Raw genomic sequence first — 19,574 nt, 5'->3', positions numbered from 1 at the left:
TTTGTCAATTATTACTGCACCGCAAGAAAGTACGATTAGTGCATTATTACGTTTTATTTCACGTGGTAAACCGACTCAAGTTGAAAGTACAGTGAGCTGTGTACGTAATGGCATAGACCTGGTAATTATTAGAATGTAGACTAAAGACAGATCAAGGCGTGTAATATAAAACAAAGAAACCTTAGTTTTCAATCTTATAATTAGTATATTATTATCTTGTTCTGTTTAATAAGTGGTATTTTCTATATACTCAACTAAACTATATTCTGGTAAATACACTAAAACCTACTCTATCTTTATTACTGCTACATAAGAGTTATTGATATTTCGGGGTTTATGCCAAATTTTATCGTATAATACAATATATACGATGCTTTTTGGATCATTGATTTCACTACTACCAATTATTATTACGTGAGTCATGCTAACGTTGTCTACCCTACTTGGTTTTCCCCATGGTTAAATACATTTTCACCAACCCATTTGAAATAGACAAATCATTGCGCAAATACTTTTAAGAATGAAAACTCTTTTCTAATAAGCTCTAAACAGTTCAAATCGAATCAGATAGATTGGCAATGTGCCTGATGTATCCTCGAAACACAATAGGACAGATAGCTATAGTTTAAAGCTGGGAATAAAGGTGTCACTGCGCACGGGGCATTGCACGAGCGATGTTTGTGACGACTGCGCACGCTACCTATAATTAATTACGCTCAACTTACTCATTAATAACTCCTCCATTTACTGTTGCATAATGGAATATTAGTTCTGGCTCGAACCTATCCCTTATAAGAAAAATCCTACGTGACTTACCTGATTAGTTTATATTTGTATAAATTAATATTGGTTTTTGAAGCCAATGCGAAAATTCTTATTTGTGGTATCAGCATGTACTTTTGTAGATTTACGCACCTATAGATTATTTATTACTATATTAGTTATGGGTATGCGCTGCATATTTTTATTTTATACGAACAAAAGATATAGCTGTGAGAACCCCAGAGAAACAAATGTCATTTTGACTAGGTAGTAGCAAAATAATAATAATGTTGCAGATTTTAATAAATTCAATTAAATTTTCATAATTTATAATCAAAACCTAAAGGCACTATTTATAACTCGTGATTTTACCTTATAAAACCGAGTCTTTGACGGATGTCATAAACAACTATAACTGTAATTAATAAAACAACGTATATTAATTTATGTATATCAGATAATAAGGTCAATATTATAAACTTTTATGTCTATTACAGTGCGTAGTTACGACAAGCATGACAAATGCGGACTGGTGTGGATTCCCCGGGTGGTGGCGTACCGGTGCCGAACGTGCGGTATATCGCCGTGCATGTCCATATGCCGAGAGTGCTTCCATCGCGGAGATCACTCTACCCACGACTTCAACATGTTCCTTTCTCAGGCTGGTGGAGCTTGCGACTGCGGAGACAATTCTGTTATGAAGGAGGACGGGTCAGTATCTATAGATCCATAACGAGATTCAATTTCTACGTCTTTGTCACTATTTAAAGGCAAATAGGCCTTTTGTACATTTGGGTCTTTCAACCCGAACCAATTATTGTTCGCTCAGTAAATGAAACTCGTATTTACTTTTACTAGTGTTTACTAGGATATATTATTACAGGAGGGAATAATAAAGGAAATAACACCTAATATAATTATACATTGTAACTACTTAATACGAGGTGAGTCATATATAAAGGATCAGATCTCCGGATCTCTTAAATCGGCTGTTTACATGTACTCCGTAATATTTATACATCGTCACATAAAGTATATAATAGTGTGTTATGTACTATGTTGTTGAATTGTTGTAGATAGGATGACTTTTCATTAAGAGCCTATTAATTGTGTTTGTAGTGGATATAGTGCAACCTTTGGTGGATACTATGTTTCACTGAATATGTAGCGTGGGTAAATCAAGCCCTGAGGTAATCGTGGCCTACGCGAGTCCGTCTAGGGACATCGCGGTCACTGGAAAAATAACTTGTACCATAATATTACGTCGCGCTAATGATGTCATAGGCTTATAATAGCAAGTATTTTTACTAAACTAGCGGACCGAACACACGTTTTAAAATTTAAAATTTCGAACTAAACAAATTATGTTATGGCAAAACAGTTCCCGAATCCACTTCAAACAAAAAATAAATTGGATAAAATATATTTACCATTTCATAAGAATTTATAAATTTTTAATTTTTAATACAACAATTTAAAGTCTCGTCGAGATCTTTCTAAATAGATGCAATTTCTCTTGTAAAATGTTTAGGTTATTACTATAATTAAATATAAAATTTAATAGTTAGTTACCTGCAGCAGGATATAGATAGCAATGAGCTTGATCTATGTGAAACTGTGAACCACAACATCTCTCGCGTATCTAATGATCTTTTAATACCTCCATAATATGAGTTGTTATTATTATCTTATATTATTTACATCCAGATCTATACGATTTTAGGTTTAGCAATATATGACATAATATTCGTATTTGAAAACAGTAACGTAAATAATTTTCGATATAATTGTTATTAGCATACTAATTTGTTTAATTCGTAGACAAGTGGGTGTTTATCCTTCTGACACATGTCATATTTTTAGATTTGATACACGCCCGCTCGCTCAAGATGTTTTCCTATGCACTTAAGCGAGTATTTACTGCGAACCTAGACAGAAAGCCTATTGAACATACGACATCAGGGATGATTGTCGCACGCCGTAGCCATTAGGCCAACAGTTGGAGTTTTGCTTTTGTCAAATGATTTTCTCTTTATCATAGGAAACAGTGTTGTGGTAGTTAAATCTTTTTACAACGTGCGTGTAGTGTCACGTTTCTCGCAAAATGCCGCAGGCCCCTGATATGCCTTGGCATGTCCTAATTACTAGTTATAACCGTTACTACGTGCGGTGTCACCGGCGGTCAAACAATGTGTAACCGTTATGCTTGCCTTAACCTCGGCCTTCGCCCTCTACCCCATACAACAAGCGTCATAACATCTGGCAAATACGAGACACCGATTAAGTTCTATAATAGTAGGTAAGACTATTGCACTGATTTGATTTCGTTTAATAGGCATTTTTAAAAAAGAAACATAATAATTTAAGAATATTTTTTTCCTAATTACATTTAGGCAGCCGCTGTCTACCAAATACCAATCGCAGACTAACTGTTGTTGAGTTGCGATCATCTTCCTATATCTAAATTGTTTAATTATTAAATAACCCCGTCAACGTTACACCTTACATTTAGGGATGTAACACTTAGAATATACATCACGTACGTGTCCATACAAAATAATTTTGAAAAGTGTTGAGCAGTCGCTATTTTATTTTTCACTTCAAGTGATTTTTTTAGTTTAACCCTTTTGATACAAACACTACTATTATATTACGTTTAACAAGTTCGGAAGTTACCGCGGTAACCTATCAAAAGTGTCCATTTATAAAATAGAATAAAATTATAAAGTGAATTCAGTATGTGCGTAAGATTATTGCAGTTAGGTACAAACTCCTTGAATTAAGCGAATACAACTTTTTGTTCATTTAATACTTACTGACCTTTACAATTGGTACGGTACAAATAATAATAATTTATGTTTTCATTTTAAATTGCAGGGGTAGATTAAACGTTTATCAACTAGAATGTTTTATTTTCAGACGTACAAGTCACCTTTATAACCGCGACATAACTCACAGCTGTAGATCGGGGCTTTTATGTTATTAATGTCGTGTCTAACAGCTGATATAAACGTGACCTACACTAATGTTGATTACGCTGACATTAAGTTAGCCCACTGTATGCTGTAGGCGGTACACGGATTCTACAATGAAATAATGATTATATACAATAGGCAAATGAGAATTTTTCGTTTGATTAAAATTAACAAACCAAAATACAATATCTTTCTATGCCTCCCTAAATATGTTGCGCTTGTGTCCTTTGTGTAAAATGTATGTCAAATACATATTTAAAATCTGTTTGGGAAAACTGACAATATTCTCGGGATTCTTATAATTTGTTAATATTCTTTAAATCTACATGCAATATAGTATAGAAAAGTCATGAGTCTATAATTTCAGGTTCTGCAGCAATCACGGAAATAAATGTCCTCGACCGGGTTCTGCGCCGGCGGAATTACTTTGTGTCGCGGAAGCCATGATGCCGCGTCTCATACTGCGTCTTCTACAACACTTCAGGGAGAACAGTGATGGCGGCAGTTCAGACAACTATCGTGTTGCGGTACAAGAGTGCGAGGGCTACGTACAGATGTTGATGGAGTTCAATAATATGGGAGACCTTATGCGTTCCGCTATGACGAAGGCGCTAATCAACCCACAGGTATTACTCTAAGTTCAGATCGTAAACTAGTCGTCGGCTTTATCAAAGACTAACTGTGACCTGGATAATACAGATAAAACATAGAAAATAACTTTGCAGATCAATCAACCAATTTTTTTATTGATTGGTTCCTGTTTATATATAAAACCAATAAATGAAGATCAGGCATATTTCTTTTCCATTACTTTGACTAAAATATTAGTCTAACATTCTAGCTCAGAAACTAAATATTGGTTGGAATACAAAGTATAACATACCTTGGATATTGCAACAGCCTTAATTTTTCATACTCAAATATCTTAGCCACTAAGCAGAGCATCAGTCTTCAATACGACTGTAATTCTTCAATGCAACTTCATTAGCTAAAGATTTATTGCATATATACAGTGTCTTCATATAAAAAATTAATAAATGAAACAGTCGTGTTTGAAATTTGACCGTGGGTTTACGGGGCATAAACTCTTAATATTTTTTTTGTTATGGGTCAGTGGTCAATGCGCAGATAATGTTCGTATAACCTTGTTTAAATCTATTTCTAGATGTACCGCAACCTGGTGGAGGGTCCTTTTCCAGAGACTGAGTATGGACGCTACATGGCAGACTCAAACCGCATGTACGAACGGGCATTAGAGAGCTTTCCTGCCCCAGATCCGCCTGACGAGTATGTATAATTTTTATTTACTTTATGGTCAATTCGAAGACTTATCGTAAAAGGATTATAAAAAAATTGTGGAATTGAATGGAAACAGTTATGTAATGTACAATCCAATAGCTTGTAGTAAATTTTATGTGATGTACATTTGAAATATCTAGTTTAATTTTTAATAAATTTGTAATTAATTGTAAATCCACGAGTGAAATAATTTAAAGAAATATAATTACAGATTTCGACATTTACCGGCGCTAGCGCCGCGTCTTCAGCACAAAACGTTACTAGAAGAGTTTATATTTTGGACGTTTAAGTACGAGTTCCCACAGAACGTGGTCTGTCTGCTGCTTAACATGCTGCCCGACCAGGATTATAAGGTACATGCAATATTGTTATAGTTATGATCTGTCACCGAGCAGTGTTGGCCTAGCGGCTTCAGCGTGCGACTCTCAACACTGAGGTCGTAGGTTCGATCCCCGGCTGTGCACCAATCGACTTTCTTTCTATGTGCGCATTTAACATTCTCGTACGGTGAAGGAAAACAGAGAAGAGAAACAAATGAGAATGATCATGAAACCTATTCAGACATCTGAGGCCCTGACATAAAAAAGGTTGTAGCGCTAATGATTTTTTATTTTTATGCTTTGTCGCCGTAAATAGTTGTAGGACTTGTAAGGAATAAATATTAATGTGAAAAAAGGGGATTAGTATTATTCGGCAGTAATGACTTAATCATAATGATGAATGAGTAATATAACTAAGCGTGTGTATTCGCAGGAAAACTTGACGCGTACGTTCGTGCTGCATTACGCCCGCATTCCACTAGTGCTGGAGGGTGCTGCGGATCCCGATACGCTATCCAACCGCGTGGTCCATATGTCCGTGCAGTTGTTCTCCAACGAGGCGCTAGCGCTCCACTGTGTGCACCAGCTGCATCTGCTGCACGTGATGGTGCTATCGCTGCGTCTGATGATGGGTCGGATCCTAGTGCGCAACTCGTTGCACGAGCCGGCCTCCAACCGCCACCGGGTCATCGACTGCACCGAGCGGCTCATGAAGGAGCACTGCTACTGGCCGCTCGTGTCGGACTTCAACAACGTGCTGTCGCACCGCTCCGTGGCTCTGCTATTCCTGCAGGACGACGCGCTGGTCGACATGTGGTTCGACTTCCTCGCCACGCTGCAGGGCATGAACGTGAACGTGCGCGAAACCATGGGCCACATTGAGTTCGAACCGTCCTCCTACTACGCGGCCTTCTCGTGCGAGCTGGAGGCGGCCGCCTATCCCATGTGGAGCGTGGTGTCGCACCTGCATGCGCCCGAGCACGCACCGCTGGCCGCGCGCATAGTCCGGGCGGCCCTGACGCACTTGGGCGCCTGGCTGACGGCCGTGGGTGTCTCGGCGTCGCGGCCTCCCGCGCCCAGAGCTCACGCCCTGCACGCATCATTCCACTTCCCGCTGCATCGCTACCTCGCCGCTTTCCTCTGCGCCGCCGTACGCGAGATGCGAGTGCGCGCCGCCGATCTGCTGCCGCCGGCCGACCAGCTCGCCCTGCTAGCGCACCACCCACTTAGAGTACAGGTCAGTGCTCTTAAACTGTATGATTCTTACCTTTTTATAGCCAACGCGCACCGCCAAGCATAGGTAACATATTGTCTTTTGTTAAAATAGCTTTTACACATTGAGAAAAACACTTTTTGAACCTATTAAAGCTATGCATTATTATTAAAAACTTATAATTATTTACATAATTCAAAAAAAAAATTCCACGTTTCGCGTGCTTTTCAGCGTGCATAGCCACGGTGACTTTAAAATAATTCTAAATTTAAAATTATGTAAATAATTATTATAAGTGTTTAATAATAATACATGGCTTTAATCAGTTCAAAAAGTGTTTTTCTTAATAGGTAACATATTCTAATTCGTATCTCAAGTCACAGTCTCGTCATGAGCGCTGTCAAATCTATCAAACTTAATATAGAAAAAGTGGTTTGAAAACCCTTGAAACTAGATTGAAAATTGTTTGACGTCCTTGAATCCATAGATTTAAAAAAAAACGTTGCTGTCGATGAAATAACGTCCTTGAATCCATAGATTTAAAAAAAAATCGTTGCTGTCGATGAAATACGGTTTAATCGCAATATTAATAATCATTACGCGACGCGCCTGGTGGATAAATAGAAATATAATTTACTTTTGTCAATAAACAGTCCAGTAAACAAAGACAATTAATAATAGCTTAATATAATCTCTCACAGATTATAAATACTACTTAAGGGCCGATACGGTCGCACAACTCCAAATAAGTACATTGTTTCTTTCCATTTTTTGTCATCGTTTCTTGAAGTATGGCGAATGGAAAAATATATGGTGGAGTTGAGTAGTTTATGTATCCATTTTGATCGATACACGATTTAAATAACTCGTTTGAAAATAATCCAAACATAGCCAATTTTTGACTTTGCATTTTATGACGAAAATGTATAAAGAAAATGATTTTGAAATATACACGACATATTTTATCGCAAGCCATATATATCCATTCATATTTTATCCATTTCAAAAAAAAAAATTACATAACTAATTGTTATTACGGGCAGGCGCGCCTCAGCGCTCCAGCTCTCCATTGCGTACCGAGACACTGACACAGCAATGCGTGCCGGGATAAGGCCTTAAATAATATCACACAAATATTTTATATACATTTACAAAAAAAAAATAGAACTTGGGTAACAACAGCTAACAATCAATTGTTTACATTAATTCTGATGAAATAAAATAACAAAAATAAGTCTAATAACTTACAAACGTTTATTAAATTGAACTTAATTTACATTGAGTATATTATATGCTACGATTAGACTAGTAAGCCGCGACCGGCATGAAGTCGGGTGACTCCCCGTCTTCTGAGTCTGGTGGCAGCTCAGCCTTGACGTGCCGAGAGTAGTCGTACGTGAACAGTTTGGGTGCGATGAACCCGCCCGAGCCGCGGGTGCCACGGTGGATCAGTCCAGCGCCGCTTATTAACGACGCACCTGCATCAAAAGTCATAATAATTACTCGACCATTTATGAAATCAGTAATTAAATAATTGTGAAGAAAATACCTTTCAAGGGCTCCACTGGCTGTATGTCTATGAATGGAACCGTACTCTGTGCTGCGTCTGCGTCGAAATCACTGTTCGTGAATTCAATGTATTGGTCATGTTTAGAGTCCACGGGCAACGGGCTGTTGCTGTATATTGGGATATCTGGATTAATCAGGCGCAATTGGGATCTGGAAATAGTTGAATCATTGTTTTTCAATTAACAAATGTTGCAAAACAATAAGGATTTGTCCTATAATCCTGGATACTTGCCTCGGACGTTCAGTTCCGTCGGTGTTATCGTTGCTGATCCACTGACTCCGTTCGGGTGCCAGTCGGCCCGTTGTGTAATTAAATGGCGTCGAGCGAATCTCAAAGTGCAAGTGAGCTCCAATCATACGGAATCTGAAAAATCAAAGACGTAACGAAAAGTTCGATTGGTAGAATTTTTATGGCTGCTTTGCTGGTCTGTAGCAGTAAAAGTTTACCTGACGCCAGTCATAATGTGCCCGAACGGTGAATCCAGTTCGTCCAGATCGATTGCGCGGCTTTCGTAGCTGAGTGTGTGGTAGTCGATATTCTCCCTAACCTCAGGATCGTCGATGTCAAACTTATTGAACGGAACCCAGCCACCGGGAGTCACCGCGGCACGCTCTCCCAGTCGGCCCTCACTAACCTGCAGGTGAAAGACCCGCCCGTGCTTCACCAGCCGTAGTCCCGTTACCACTCTGTAAATTGAACTCGCTATAATAACTGCTTTTCTCGCAAATAACGTAATAGGACACCCGCGCACCAATGCTGTTATCTACAAAGATTTCCCAGAACGAAGTAATATTAGAATTCTACAAGAAAAAAGCGTGTTAAAGCGACCCAATATTATGAAGTAACGAGTAAAGTGTTAAAACCCCCTACGACCCATCCGAATTGTAGCAACTGACTTGTTTAAATCGATGTTAGATGTCGCTTCACGCATACTGAACGTGCGTTCAGCAATTGACATCTCGTCTTCGCAAAGGCAGAAACAGTAGGAGCAGTGGAATGGTATCCTCCACCATGAGTCAACCTTTGAAATAAAACAAGTATTATTTGTATCTCTTCGATTCTACCTATGACATAACATGCCCCCAACTGACTACGGTAGTTGTTGGGTGTGTGCGAGTGTCCCAATATAAATGGGACTAACTTATTATTTTTGACGTCAGAGGTGGCATCCCACAGACTGAAGTAGCGGTCTGACTTAGGGCCCGGCTCGTCGCAAAGGCACATGCAGTAGGAACAGTGCCAAAAAAGCCAGCGCCACCACGAGTCCACCTGAGAACACTCCAGTTAGCTCTTACGCGTAATGACGCGATTGACCTTGTGGGTTTCCAATTATGATAAAGCTTAAAGTTCATTATATTATACATTTCGTACCTTTGTGGTTCCTCTCTTACAATATCCCATTCGGCCCAGTTTGCGTTCGTTTTCATATTCTATCCATTCATAACGTCTTGTGCTTGTTGCAGCCTGAAACGAAATTGTCGTATTTGTATGCCTTTTAAGTTTAGTAAAAATCTTATAGTATGTAATGTATCGTAAGGCGCATAAGTCAAACATACCGCCGGGCAGACCCACATATCGGAGTCAACATATTGGCAGTTTATTATACGTCCCTTGCAGGTGGGTTGACTAGCACAATACATGTCCTTGAAACAGCCGTAGTTTTTAGAGACTGTGTAGTAGGCACAGTTTTCTTTGCACGTCATATCCGGGTTCATGTCCACCTCGTTTTCTATGTACCCTTGTAATAGTCGCGTAACTTCCTCGTATGTTTCTCCTGGAATAAAACAATTTTACTGTACAGTAGCAGTATCGTGTAAAACCTACGAAGAGGTTTCGTTAAATTTTTATTATATCTAAATGTAATTTAGGTGTCTATTACCTTTGACGTGTTGTGGTGGGTCGCAACGGTAAAGGTCTCGCTGTGCCATTGCGAGCGCTGCTTTTGCTGCTGTTGCTGTGCGGACTGTCCTCTCCGCATACCTTTCTCTTGTTAAGCTCGCTTCTTGTGTAAAGTTTCCTGAAATTACATTTCCGACTCTTTGATAATTATTCGTTGGAATACCAAGTTTTGCTTTCACTGTTTTAAACTAAGCTGATGGCCAAATCTATACAACATAATTAGCTTCCATTACACGTTGGTCATAAAGAAATTGCTCGCGTTGATTAACTGAAATAACAATAAGCAATCTATCTTAAGTTCGATCGACTGAATTAACGGAATTTTCTTAATAAAATACCAGATAATCGCTGTGCCTTCTCAAAACTCATTCCAAGAATATTTGAATATGACTAACAAATGTGTTATTATCACAAAAGTACTGTGTCATTGAACTTAATTTCTTCATATGATCATGCCTACTTAACTGTACTTGGTGTACCTAATTCATGTATTAAGTTTTTTTTTAATTGTATTTTCATACTGTGATAACGTGGGGTTTTCTCAAAACGTATTATAGAAATATTATTTATTTCAGTTAGCCCGTACAACTAACACGATTGTGAAGCGGTTTAAGTGTAAAATTTTTGTGTAATTTTATTAAAAGTTCTATTTAGTAGTAGTTCTTATATCGTGTGAGTTATTGAGATTAATTAAACAACAAAAGAAATGCGTAGATAACGATGTTGTATGTTTTAAAATGAGATCAGATGAATAGGCTTCCGCGAATTAAATTGCACGTGTGAGTTGCACAACCTTGACAACGCAACGACCCGACGTTAAATACCTAGCTCAGTCGACTTCGCGCCATTTATAAACGCTAATGCGATCACAGTTCTAAATAAACAAAATGTATTATAAATGACTTAATGCCTCTTTTGTACAATTTGTTAAATCACGAGTAGATAGGATTGTCCAAGTAATTTGCTGCTAGATCTTAACATACCTTTGCCGTAAATCCTTAATAGCATCCAAGAAAACTGCATCATAGCGTAACCTTTGATCTCAGTAAGCGCTATGGTGTTATACATGTCGTAAATTAACTGGTGTGGGGAAAGCTGGAGTTCGCAGACCTCGGGGTGTCTCTCCTGAAACGAAATATAGATTTATAAATTCAAGTTTAACTATATCGAGAATCGTACGATTAAACTCGTAATAAAAACTCTTATCAAAACAATGAAAAGAAATTAAGTTATTTTATAACTGCCATAATTATTATGTCCTTAACAATTATGTAATTACAAAGAATACTTTTGAAATCAGTGTTAATTTACAAATAGGGAATTAGTTTAGTTTCAAGAAGCAATTATGCCAATGAATTAGGGATATTAATCTTATGATAATCATATAGTTCATTGTTTCAACTAAATATGTTATGGCCTCGTATTAAATCGTCCAATATCGGATGACATCAAAACAAGTACTCGTTACTTGGTAACATAACACTTATCAAGTGTTGTATTAATTCGTTTGCCATTTGTCAACGGATGTTAGTGTAGCAAAAGTGTCGACTATGCAATGAGAACCTTTTTATAATAAAACCGTTTTTTTTTCTTGAGTATTAGTTTTAACAGATTACAATGAAATATTATTTCATATTTCTTGGAAATTACGTATACTTACTCGTTCTGATCAAACTATCCCTAATAATGCAACAACTTCAAATTAAATAAATAATTAATTATTAATCGGGAGGATATTGTAATTACTATAAAAGATATTGTGTAGTAAACTATGTAATCAGTAATCACATTACATTATGTGTAAGTCACGTAGGTATAAAAGGTTTCTTTGTTTATGTTTAGTAATCTCGACACGAAGCCGTTATATGTTTTATAAATCATTTTACGTATAAAATGCATAACAATGAATTTACTAAAATTGATCTATAAATTGTTATATTTCAATAATATATTCTGCAAAGCTAATTATTAGTACATGCCTCAATTTTGTTTATCAAGTCGCCTTGACAATTTGGCTACCAACTGATTGACATAATTACAATCTTTATTACCCAATACCAGAGTCTATACAGCAATGCTCAACACTAGGTCACTGACATTTTAAACTTTCTGCGAATTACGCTTTTGTTTTTGTTAACTCGTCGCTAAATTATGCTAATTATCGTCACATTATAAAGGCACAAAATGAAAATCTTTATAGTTGAGGTATAATATTGTCGGAGATTGAACTACGATTTGTGTATTCATTTGTATACTTCAGCTGATTTGATGTACCTGCAATACGGAGCGGAACATATCACCATGTTCTAGCAAATCATGCAACTTGCGTACGGCCTGCGCCACGGAGGCACTAGGATCCATTAGAACGCTCTCTGCTAGATCCAGCCACTCACGGCTCGGTGCTGCTACCATACCGGGCTTCACTTGCCGATGGACAAAGTCCAAGAAACTCTTGTAAAAACCGTCGATGATCTGAAGCCTCTCGACGGTCTTGATCCACAGCCATGAGTCTAGTGGCGGGCGTGGAGTCCGGGGCACGGATGCGATATCCTCATCGAAGCTCACGAAGGCCTTTGTTAGTTCAATATCCCCAGCCACGCCGCCCTGCGTCCACTCAGGGTCCGTCACGTTCTTCCATAATTGCGACTCGAGAATTAAAAACTTATATCGTATGGAATCAACAGCTGTGGGATCAGCTGCTGCACTGGCGAAAGCCAGCAGCGCGAACAATGCCGCGCACTTCATTGTTGTACGAACGTGTTATGGCCGCGGCTTGAGACGCACTGACGGGCGGTCGAGTGGGGACAGCCGGTTACGAGTGGGGTTCTGCGTTAGTGATGTACAAATACTTATTATCGATGCCATTGATCATACATTGATTAAATTTTTAATTTAACTATTACATTATTAACACAAACGTATTTAACGAAACTTTTACCGGTAAAATAATACTTGCTTAATCATTGTTGTGTGTGTCTTTGTAAACAAATATTTATATTATGTAACAAAATATAATATAGACAGAATTCTGCCATTGACAAAGAAATCCAAATTAAATTAAGATCCCGTCTCAATGGAGGCAAGTAATCGATATCGATACATCAGTCCTCTACCTCAGCACGTCCCGTGTATAATAATATGGTTAGCGCGCACATTCCGAGTTGCGACACTTGGCACCTTTATTTTTATTGAAATAAGTGCGTTATTGCAACAACCGAACCTGAGTCGAATATTGTGGATTATTGTTTGTTCGTCGACGGCTGACGCCCGCAGGATGAAAAGCGTACAAAGATGTATTCGTTGCTATTGTTCGATTATAGTGGAATGGATCGGCACGTACTAAATCTCGTCCATCAATTTGTTGACATTTACGTAAATATATATTTTACAGTACCAACAGCATTTTTTTATAGAATGTATATTGTACTTTAAGACGATTCGGGTCACGAAAAGTGCATCATTGATTGATTTAAATTAGAGTTTCCTCTCCCGCATCACGCCGAACGCTATTCACCCCTCGCTTACTTTTTCATACCGCGTCGTAAAATTAATAATTTTATATATTCTTATTGGGGAGACATTCCGTATTGGTTATCAGTTGTTTTAGAGTATACGGATAAATTATTCAAAAATACGAATGTTTCGTACCGATAACAACGGTTAATAATTTTGATTATTTATGTTAACCCGTATACAAATTTATGTGTTATTTAGTTGGCTGGAAATGCAAATAATATCGGATTTCATTAATTTAAAATAAATATTGATTATAAGTCTTTTGAATCAGAATGTTTTTGTTATCTAAATTACAATTCCTGGATGATGGTTATGTTGCTGTTGTATGTAGGTTAGCCCTTTACTTGCATATAAAATGCTAAAATACGTGTTTTTTTCTTGTTTCTTTTTTATTTTTAATGTCACGAAAATTTCATATAGTTTATAACCCTTACACTTAACACTTTTTTTCTCCTAGTGGGAGTGCCATGCTGTTGCTTTCGGGCTTCAGCCAATCGGGCAGGCACGACCGGGGCAGTACCACTGTCTCACAGAAAACCGGCGTGAAGTGATGCAATAGGTTCATCTTATTGTACTCGCGTTTCGTGCGGTGAGTGAGACTCCCGGAGCCCATCAATTCCCCCCCCCCCCAGAATATGAAGATGCAGTTTAAACAGAGATTACCCCAGGGGGGTACCACACGTTTCCGCTGTGGAGAATCCCCCTCTGAGCGTCCATCATCGGAACAATCAGTATTCGGTGGTGGATGCACAGGCTGCCCTTCGTATTCTGGGGTGGGCAAAAACTGCTCAAAAAACTATAAGTTTCGATCTCGGGGCAAACGGAAGAATTTACCGAAGGCATCCCCTTCCACGCTCTCAGTGGACTTTACCAATGTTAGGGGGCTCAACTCTAATCTTAACGCGGTTCACTTTCACCTCGAAACTGCGAAGCCGGCCTTATTCTTCCTTACTGAGACTCAGATATCCTTCCCGGCTGATACTTCCTACCTCTCCTACCCGGGGTACAAATTGGAACATTCATTTGTGCCGCGGGCGGGAGTTTGCGTGTACGTCAGAGAGGATATCTGTTCTCGTCGCCTCGGGTCGCTTGAAGGAAGGGACCTATCTAGCCTCTGGCTGCGCGTAGACTGCGATGACCATCCGCGATTCTACGCATGCCTGTATAGGTCCCATAGCGGAAATACCGAAACTGAGCGACTCATTGAGCACATCCAAATGGCTACAGATTCCCTGCTCGAAGGGGTTCCTACCGCTGAAATCGTGATACTTGGCGATTTTAACGCTCACCATGCCGATTGGCTCGGTTCGGAAACCACCGATCACGCGGGAAGATCCTTTCACGACTTTGCTTTAGCTTACGACCTGTCACAAATGGTCCCTGCGATTACGCGAATACCAGATGTGGATGGTCATAAACCCTCTTTGTTGGACCTTCTGCTGACCTCACATCCGGAGACCTATCAAGTCTCTGTTGACCCGCCATTGGGTTCATCGGATCATTATGTGGTCCGGAGTACTGTGCCTACTACGCGCCCTCCTCGGCCCCGTTTTTCGGGTTGTCGTCGTATTTGGCACTATCGGTCAGCAGATTGGGATGGGATGCGGTCTTTCTTTGCGTCCTACCCTTGGGGGCCTATGTGCTTTTCGTCGGAAGCTCTAGATTCCGTCGCTGCCTCTGTCGCCGAAGTGGTTCTGCAGGGCATGGAACTTTTTATTCCATTCTCTGCGGTGCCGATCGGTGGCAGGTCACAGCCCTGGTTTAAGCGTTCTTGCAAGGCGGCATCGCGTCGAAAGCGAGAATGCTTTAATGCATGGGCGGAGGCGGCGATATCTCGTGATGCCAATACCAGCGAACATAAAAAAGCATATAACTCAGCCTCCAGGTCCTTCAAACGGGAAATCGCTAAGGCAAAGTCAGAGCACATCGTCAGATTTGGCGAGAGATTGGCCCAACTCCCTTCTGGGACCCGAGCCTTCTGGTCTCTCGCCAAAGCTGTACAAGGGAATTTTTGTCAGCCATCGATACCACCGCTGCATAGAGAGGATGACTCGCTCGCCCACACTGCGAAGGAGAAGGCCGACCTCTTGGGCTGTCTCTTTGCGTCCAACTCGACTTTGGATGACCGGGGGAGATCACCACCGGCGATTTCGCGGTGTGATAACTCAATGCCGGAAATCACATTCCAGCAACGTGCTGTTCGCAGAGCACTATCTTCCTTGGACATTCATAAGTCGAGCGGGCCGGATGGTATCCCTCCAATTGTGCTGCGTACATGTGCTCCTGAGTTGGCTCCGGTCCTGACGCGCCTTTTCCGGTACCTGTACTCGCTCGGCACTGTCCCGAAGTGCTGGAAGACCGCTTCGATACATCCGATCCCTAAAAAAGGCGATCGCACTGATCCATCCAACTATCGCCCAATCGCAATAACCTCCTTGTTCTCCAAAATAATGGAATCCATTATTAATGGCCAGCTCTTGAGTTATCTAGAGGGCCACCAGCTGATTAGCGATTATCAGTACGGCTTTCGTCGTGGTCGTTCAGCTGGTGACCTTCTAGTATACCTTACTCATAGATGGGCAGAGGCAATTGAGTCCAAGGGGGAGGCACTAGCGGTTAGTTTGGACATAGCGAAAGCTTTCGATCGGGTGTGGCACAAAGCACTGCTCTCGAAGCTACCAGCCTACGGGCTTCTTGAGAAATTATGCGACTGGATCTCCAGCTTTCTAGCCGATCGGAGCATCAAGGTCGTCGTCGACGGAGCATGTTCCGACCTTAAACCCGTGAATGCTGGGGTCCCACAAGGCTGTGTTCTGTCCCCGACCCTGTTTCTTCTGCATATCAATGACATGTTGCAACTTAGCAACATTCATTGCTATGCGGACGACAGCACTGGGGATACTCTTTACACTGGCCGGGCAGGTATTTCTCGGGCAGTTGTCGATGAGTACCGGAACAAACTTGTGTCTGAAGTCGAAACTCTTTTACGTGGAGTCTCGGACTGGGGTAGACTAAACCTAGTCCAATTTAACCCCAAGAAGACACAAGTTTGCGCGTTTTCCGCGAAAAAAATACCCTTTGTCGCTACTCCTCTTTTCGAAAACACTCTTCTTGAAGCCACAGCCAGCATCGGAATACTTGGCGTTGACATATCGAACGACGTTCAGTTTCGCGGTCATTTGGAGGGAAAGGCTAAATTAGCCTCCAAAAAGCTTGGTGTGCTCAGCAAGGCGAGACGGTACTTCACTCCGGGCCACCGCTTGCAACTCTATAAAGCGCAAATACGGCCCCACATGGAATACTGTTCTCACCTCTGGGCGGGGGCTCCCCAGTACCAGCTCCTTCCACTTGACCGTATCCAACGAAGAGCGGTTCAAATCGTCGATGACCAATCCCTCTCCGAGCGGCTCGATCCTTTGGCGTTGCGTAGAGATGTGGGGTCACTCTGCATCTTCTACCGCATTTACCATGGAGAGTGTTCAGAGGAGTTGTTCGGATTAATACCTGCAGCTGAGTTTCAGCATCGGACGTCGAGGCAAAATACAAAATTCCACCCGTATCACCTCGACGTCCGACGTTCCACGACTGAGCGTTTCTCAAGGCAATTTTTGCCGCGCACCACCGCTATGTGGAACCAGCTGCCCACTGAAGTATTTCCGAACCAATTCGACTTAGGGTCCTTCAAGAAAAGAGCGTACAAATTCTTAAAAGGCCGGCAACGCACTCGCGAGCCCTCTGGCATTGAGAGTGTCCATGGGCGGCGGTATCACTTAACATCAGGTGAGCCTCCTGCCCGTTTGCCCCCTATTTTATAAAAAAAAAAACCGAATAATTAGAGATGTAATAATTGTAATTATCATCGTTTTGTTTATAGTTTTCTATATAGCTTATAAAGAAAACGATAATAATTATCACTTATACAAACAAACTGAATGCAGATCATAACACTGTTTAACGGAAATATCAACAGAATAAATAAATTCGTAGTAAATGAATGTACGCTGTGTTGACCTTCTGAGAATCATGCCCTATCTCTACGTTATAACTACCTATTTGATTTGCGATTTATTCAAATGTCTTATTTGCGCAACTTATATAATTAAATTTAGGTTAAGATTCAAAGATGAGGCTTTGGATATTCAGGAACGAGACTTAGCGTGTGACTCTCGTATCTATAAAAAAGATTGGAATTTTGATATACTGAAGAAATAGTTGGCGCTAGATTTAGTCTCTGAATTTTGTTTAAATTCTAAGCATTACTTTGTTTATCAAAATCGTACTGGAATTTTACATACTATGATATTATGAATCATAACCCAGAATTTGCAACCTATTTCAATCGGAGATTAAAGGCGTGACTGGGTTTCGCATTTCTAATTAGCTATGGCAGAATGTTAATAAATACTGTTTTTGATTCTTTTGATATTTAAGGAAATAGCAGTTGTTATAACAAGCAAACATATATGTATTTAACATTTTACGTATAAAGTGGGTTACCGATTGTGATAACTGGTAAACTAATATTATATATAATTCCTATGAACTACTTATACGTGATTTTATAGTCCTTAAAGTCGATTTACTATTGTGTGTCCTGTTGTCGAGCAAACACACTTTGATCGGAAGTATATTATTCCAGTGACTCATAATAACGGTTGAACGTCGCGACCAGCCATTGGTCCCCATTTGTTTAACAAAGGTCCATATTATACAAATTTAAATTTCTCTAATCTTTACGAGTCATGATAATGAGAACAAAGAATATAAAATAGCTTTTAGAATTAACTTTTAAAGTACCCAGTTTTTATTAGAAATATTTGTGATAAGCTTGAAGAAGAGGCACCTTGCACCATGTCAAAGGTATTTTTGGAATATTAATCTATTATTTTTTTAATAATTGATGAATCATCGTACGCATTTAAATTAATTGAGTCATTGAGTTTATTAATATGTCTTGTTATGTTATTATCAAAGTTTTATCGTTTAAAATGTTAGTTAAATTATAATGATGAATATTTTCGAAAACCCTACCCAACTAACCAAAGGGTTGATATGATCATGACGTTTAGGTATGTTCATAATTTCCAAGAACGGAAATGCAAATGATCCACCACAATTGGCGGAGTGCGATGAATTGCTGTTTTGGAATGTGATGTTTATTGGAAAACTACTTGATACATTTCATATACTTTTTAAACTTGTGTTGGAGTGGCCTTACGTATGACGTCATCAGTTTAACTTGAATGAACTGTAACGGTCCGGTGGCCTCCAAAGAGGTTACCTCCAGTTTATAATACACGAATTTGTTTAGGCCAGGCACGATTTCACAAACGGTACAGACCTGTAAGTCGCTCACAATGAGGTCAAGCAAACTATGGCCGAGTAGGTGGGCATGTGGTGGTACGACCAATGCATGCACCCGCTCTAGCAGGCCGGGTAAGGCGCCTCGATCGTGTGCCACACACCAGCTCGCGAACTCCTCCAAAGTGCGCCGCTCTAACTCGCGTTGCAATCGAACGTATTCACGCATCTGTCGATCGGCGGAGTCCACGCGGCTCAGCAGATCTGACATCTCGTTCAGTTTTAGTTCTAAGCGGGGGCCACGTCCTATATTCTTCTCCAACAGCATCGCCACCACGCGGCTTTTCTCAACATCCACCTCCAAGTTTTGAATCGCTCGCGTTACGTATGACAAGCGTGAAAAAAGTTGCCTTTCTCTTTTATGAATGAACGGTAGCTCTACACCTTGGGAAGCATTAAAAGGTTTGCCAATAATGTCCCACGAGTTTAACACTTCCTCGCCGATGTGTTTACTGAGAAGCAGCACGTCGACCGCTTCGTCTACGAAAGCGTGCGTGGTCGCGAGTGCGACGAGCGCCAACACTGCGCACACGTGAGCGGTCATGATGACAGCCGGGCTGCCACTGGCGCCGCGCTCGACGCCAGTTTACATGGGGTGAACATCTTACAACTTTCGACTTTACATTGCCGGCCGCGCGTTAAAAAAAATATTTATCAAA

The 19,574-nt window shown here is 40.2% G+C and overlaps 2 protein-coding genes across 4 annotated transcripts in view; one reads left to right on the top strand and one right to left on the bottom strand.

Annotated features, from left to right (window-relative positions):
* The window catches only part of LOC123709748 (E3 ubiquitin-protein ligase Ubr3), a 39,561-nt gene that overhangs the window by 4,518 nt on the left and 15,469 nt on the right, over positions 1-19,574 (top strand). Inside the window, exons 2-6 of the mRNA XM_045661279.1 lie at positions 1,260-1,473; positions 4,105-4,363; positions 4,903-5,024; positions 5,248-5,389; positions 5,790-6,593. Coding sequence (XP_045517235.1) covers positions 1,260-1,473; positions 4,105-4,363; positions 4,903-5,024; positions 5,248-5,389; positions 5,790-6,593 — 1,541 coding nt within the window. The remainder of the gene's footprint in view (positions 1-1,259; positions 1,474-4,104; positions 4,364-4,902; positions 5,025-5,247; positions 5,390-5,789; positions 6,594-19,574) is intronic.
* On the bottom strand, positions 7,801-19,470 carry LOC123709749. 3 transcript variants are annotated; one of them, XM_045661280.1, is made up of 10 exons: positions 18,896-19,470; positions 11,022-11,163; positions 10,019-10,156; positions 9,696-9,913; positions 9,511-9,603; positions 9,281-9,408; positions 8,586-8,825; positions 8,371-8,502; positions 8,119-8,288; positions 7,801-8,047 (listed from the first exon to the last, which is right to left on the bottom strand). In XM_045661280.1, exons 1-10 carry the CDS (start codon positions 19,457-19,459, stop codon positions 7,875-7,877), a joined length of 1,998 nt encoding a protein of 665 aa, XP_045517236.1. In that variant the 5' UTR covers positions 19,460-19,470; the 3' UTR covers positions 7,801-7,874. The 3 variants fall into 3 exon arrangements, with proteins under 3 accessions (XP_045517236.1, XP_045517237.1, XP_045517238.1); XM_045661281.1 differs by lacking the exon at positions 9,281-9,408 and adding an exon at positions 9,036-9,160; XM_045661282.1 differs by lacking the exon at positions 18,896-19,470 and adding an exon at positions 12,313-12,835.

Source organism: Pieris brassicae, chromosome 5, assembly GCF_905147105.1.
Source record: "Pieris brassicae chromosome 5, ilPieBrab1.1, whole genome shotgun sequence".
Taxonomy (NCBI): domain Eukaryota; kingdom Metazoa; phylum Arthropoda; class Insecta; order Lepidoptera; family Pieridae; genus Pieris; species Pieris brassicae.
Note: the sequence above shows the minus strand (reverse complement) of the source record. Positions and strands in the feature narration are given on the sequence as shown.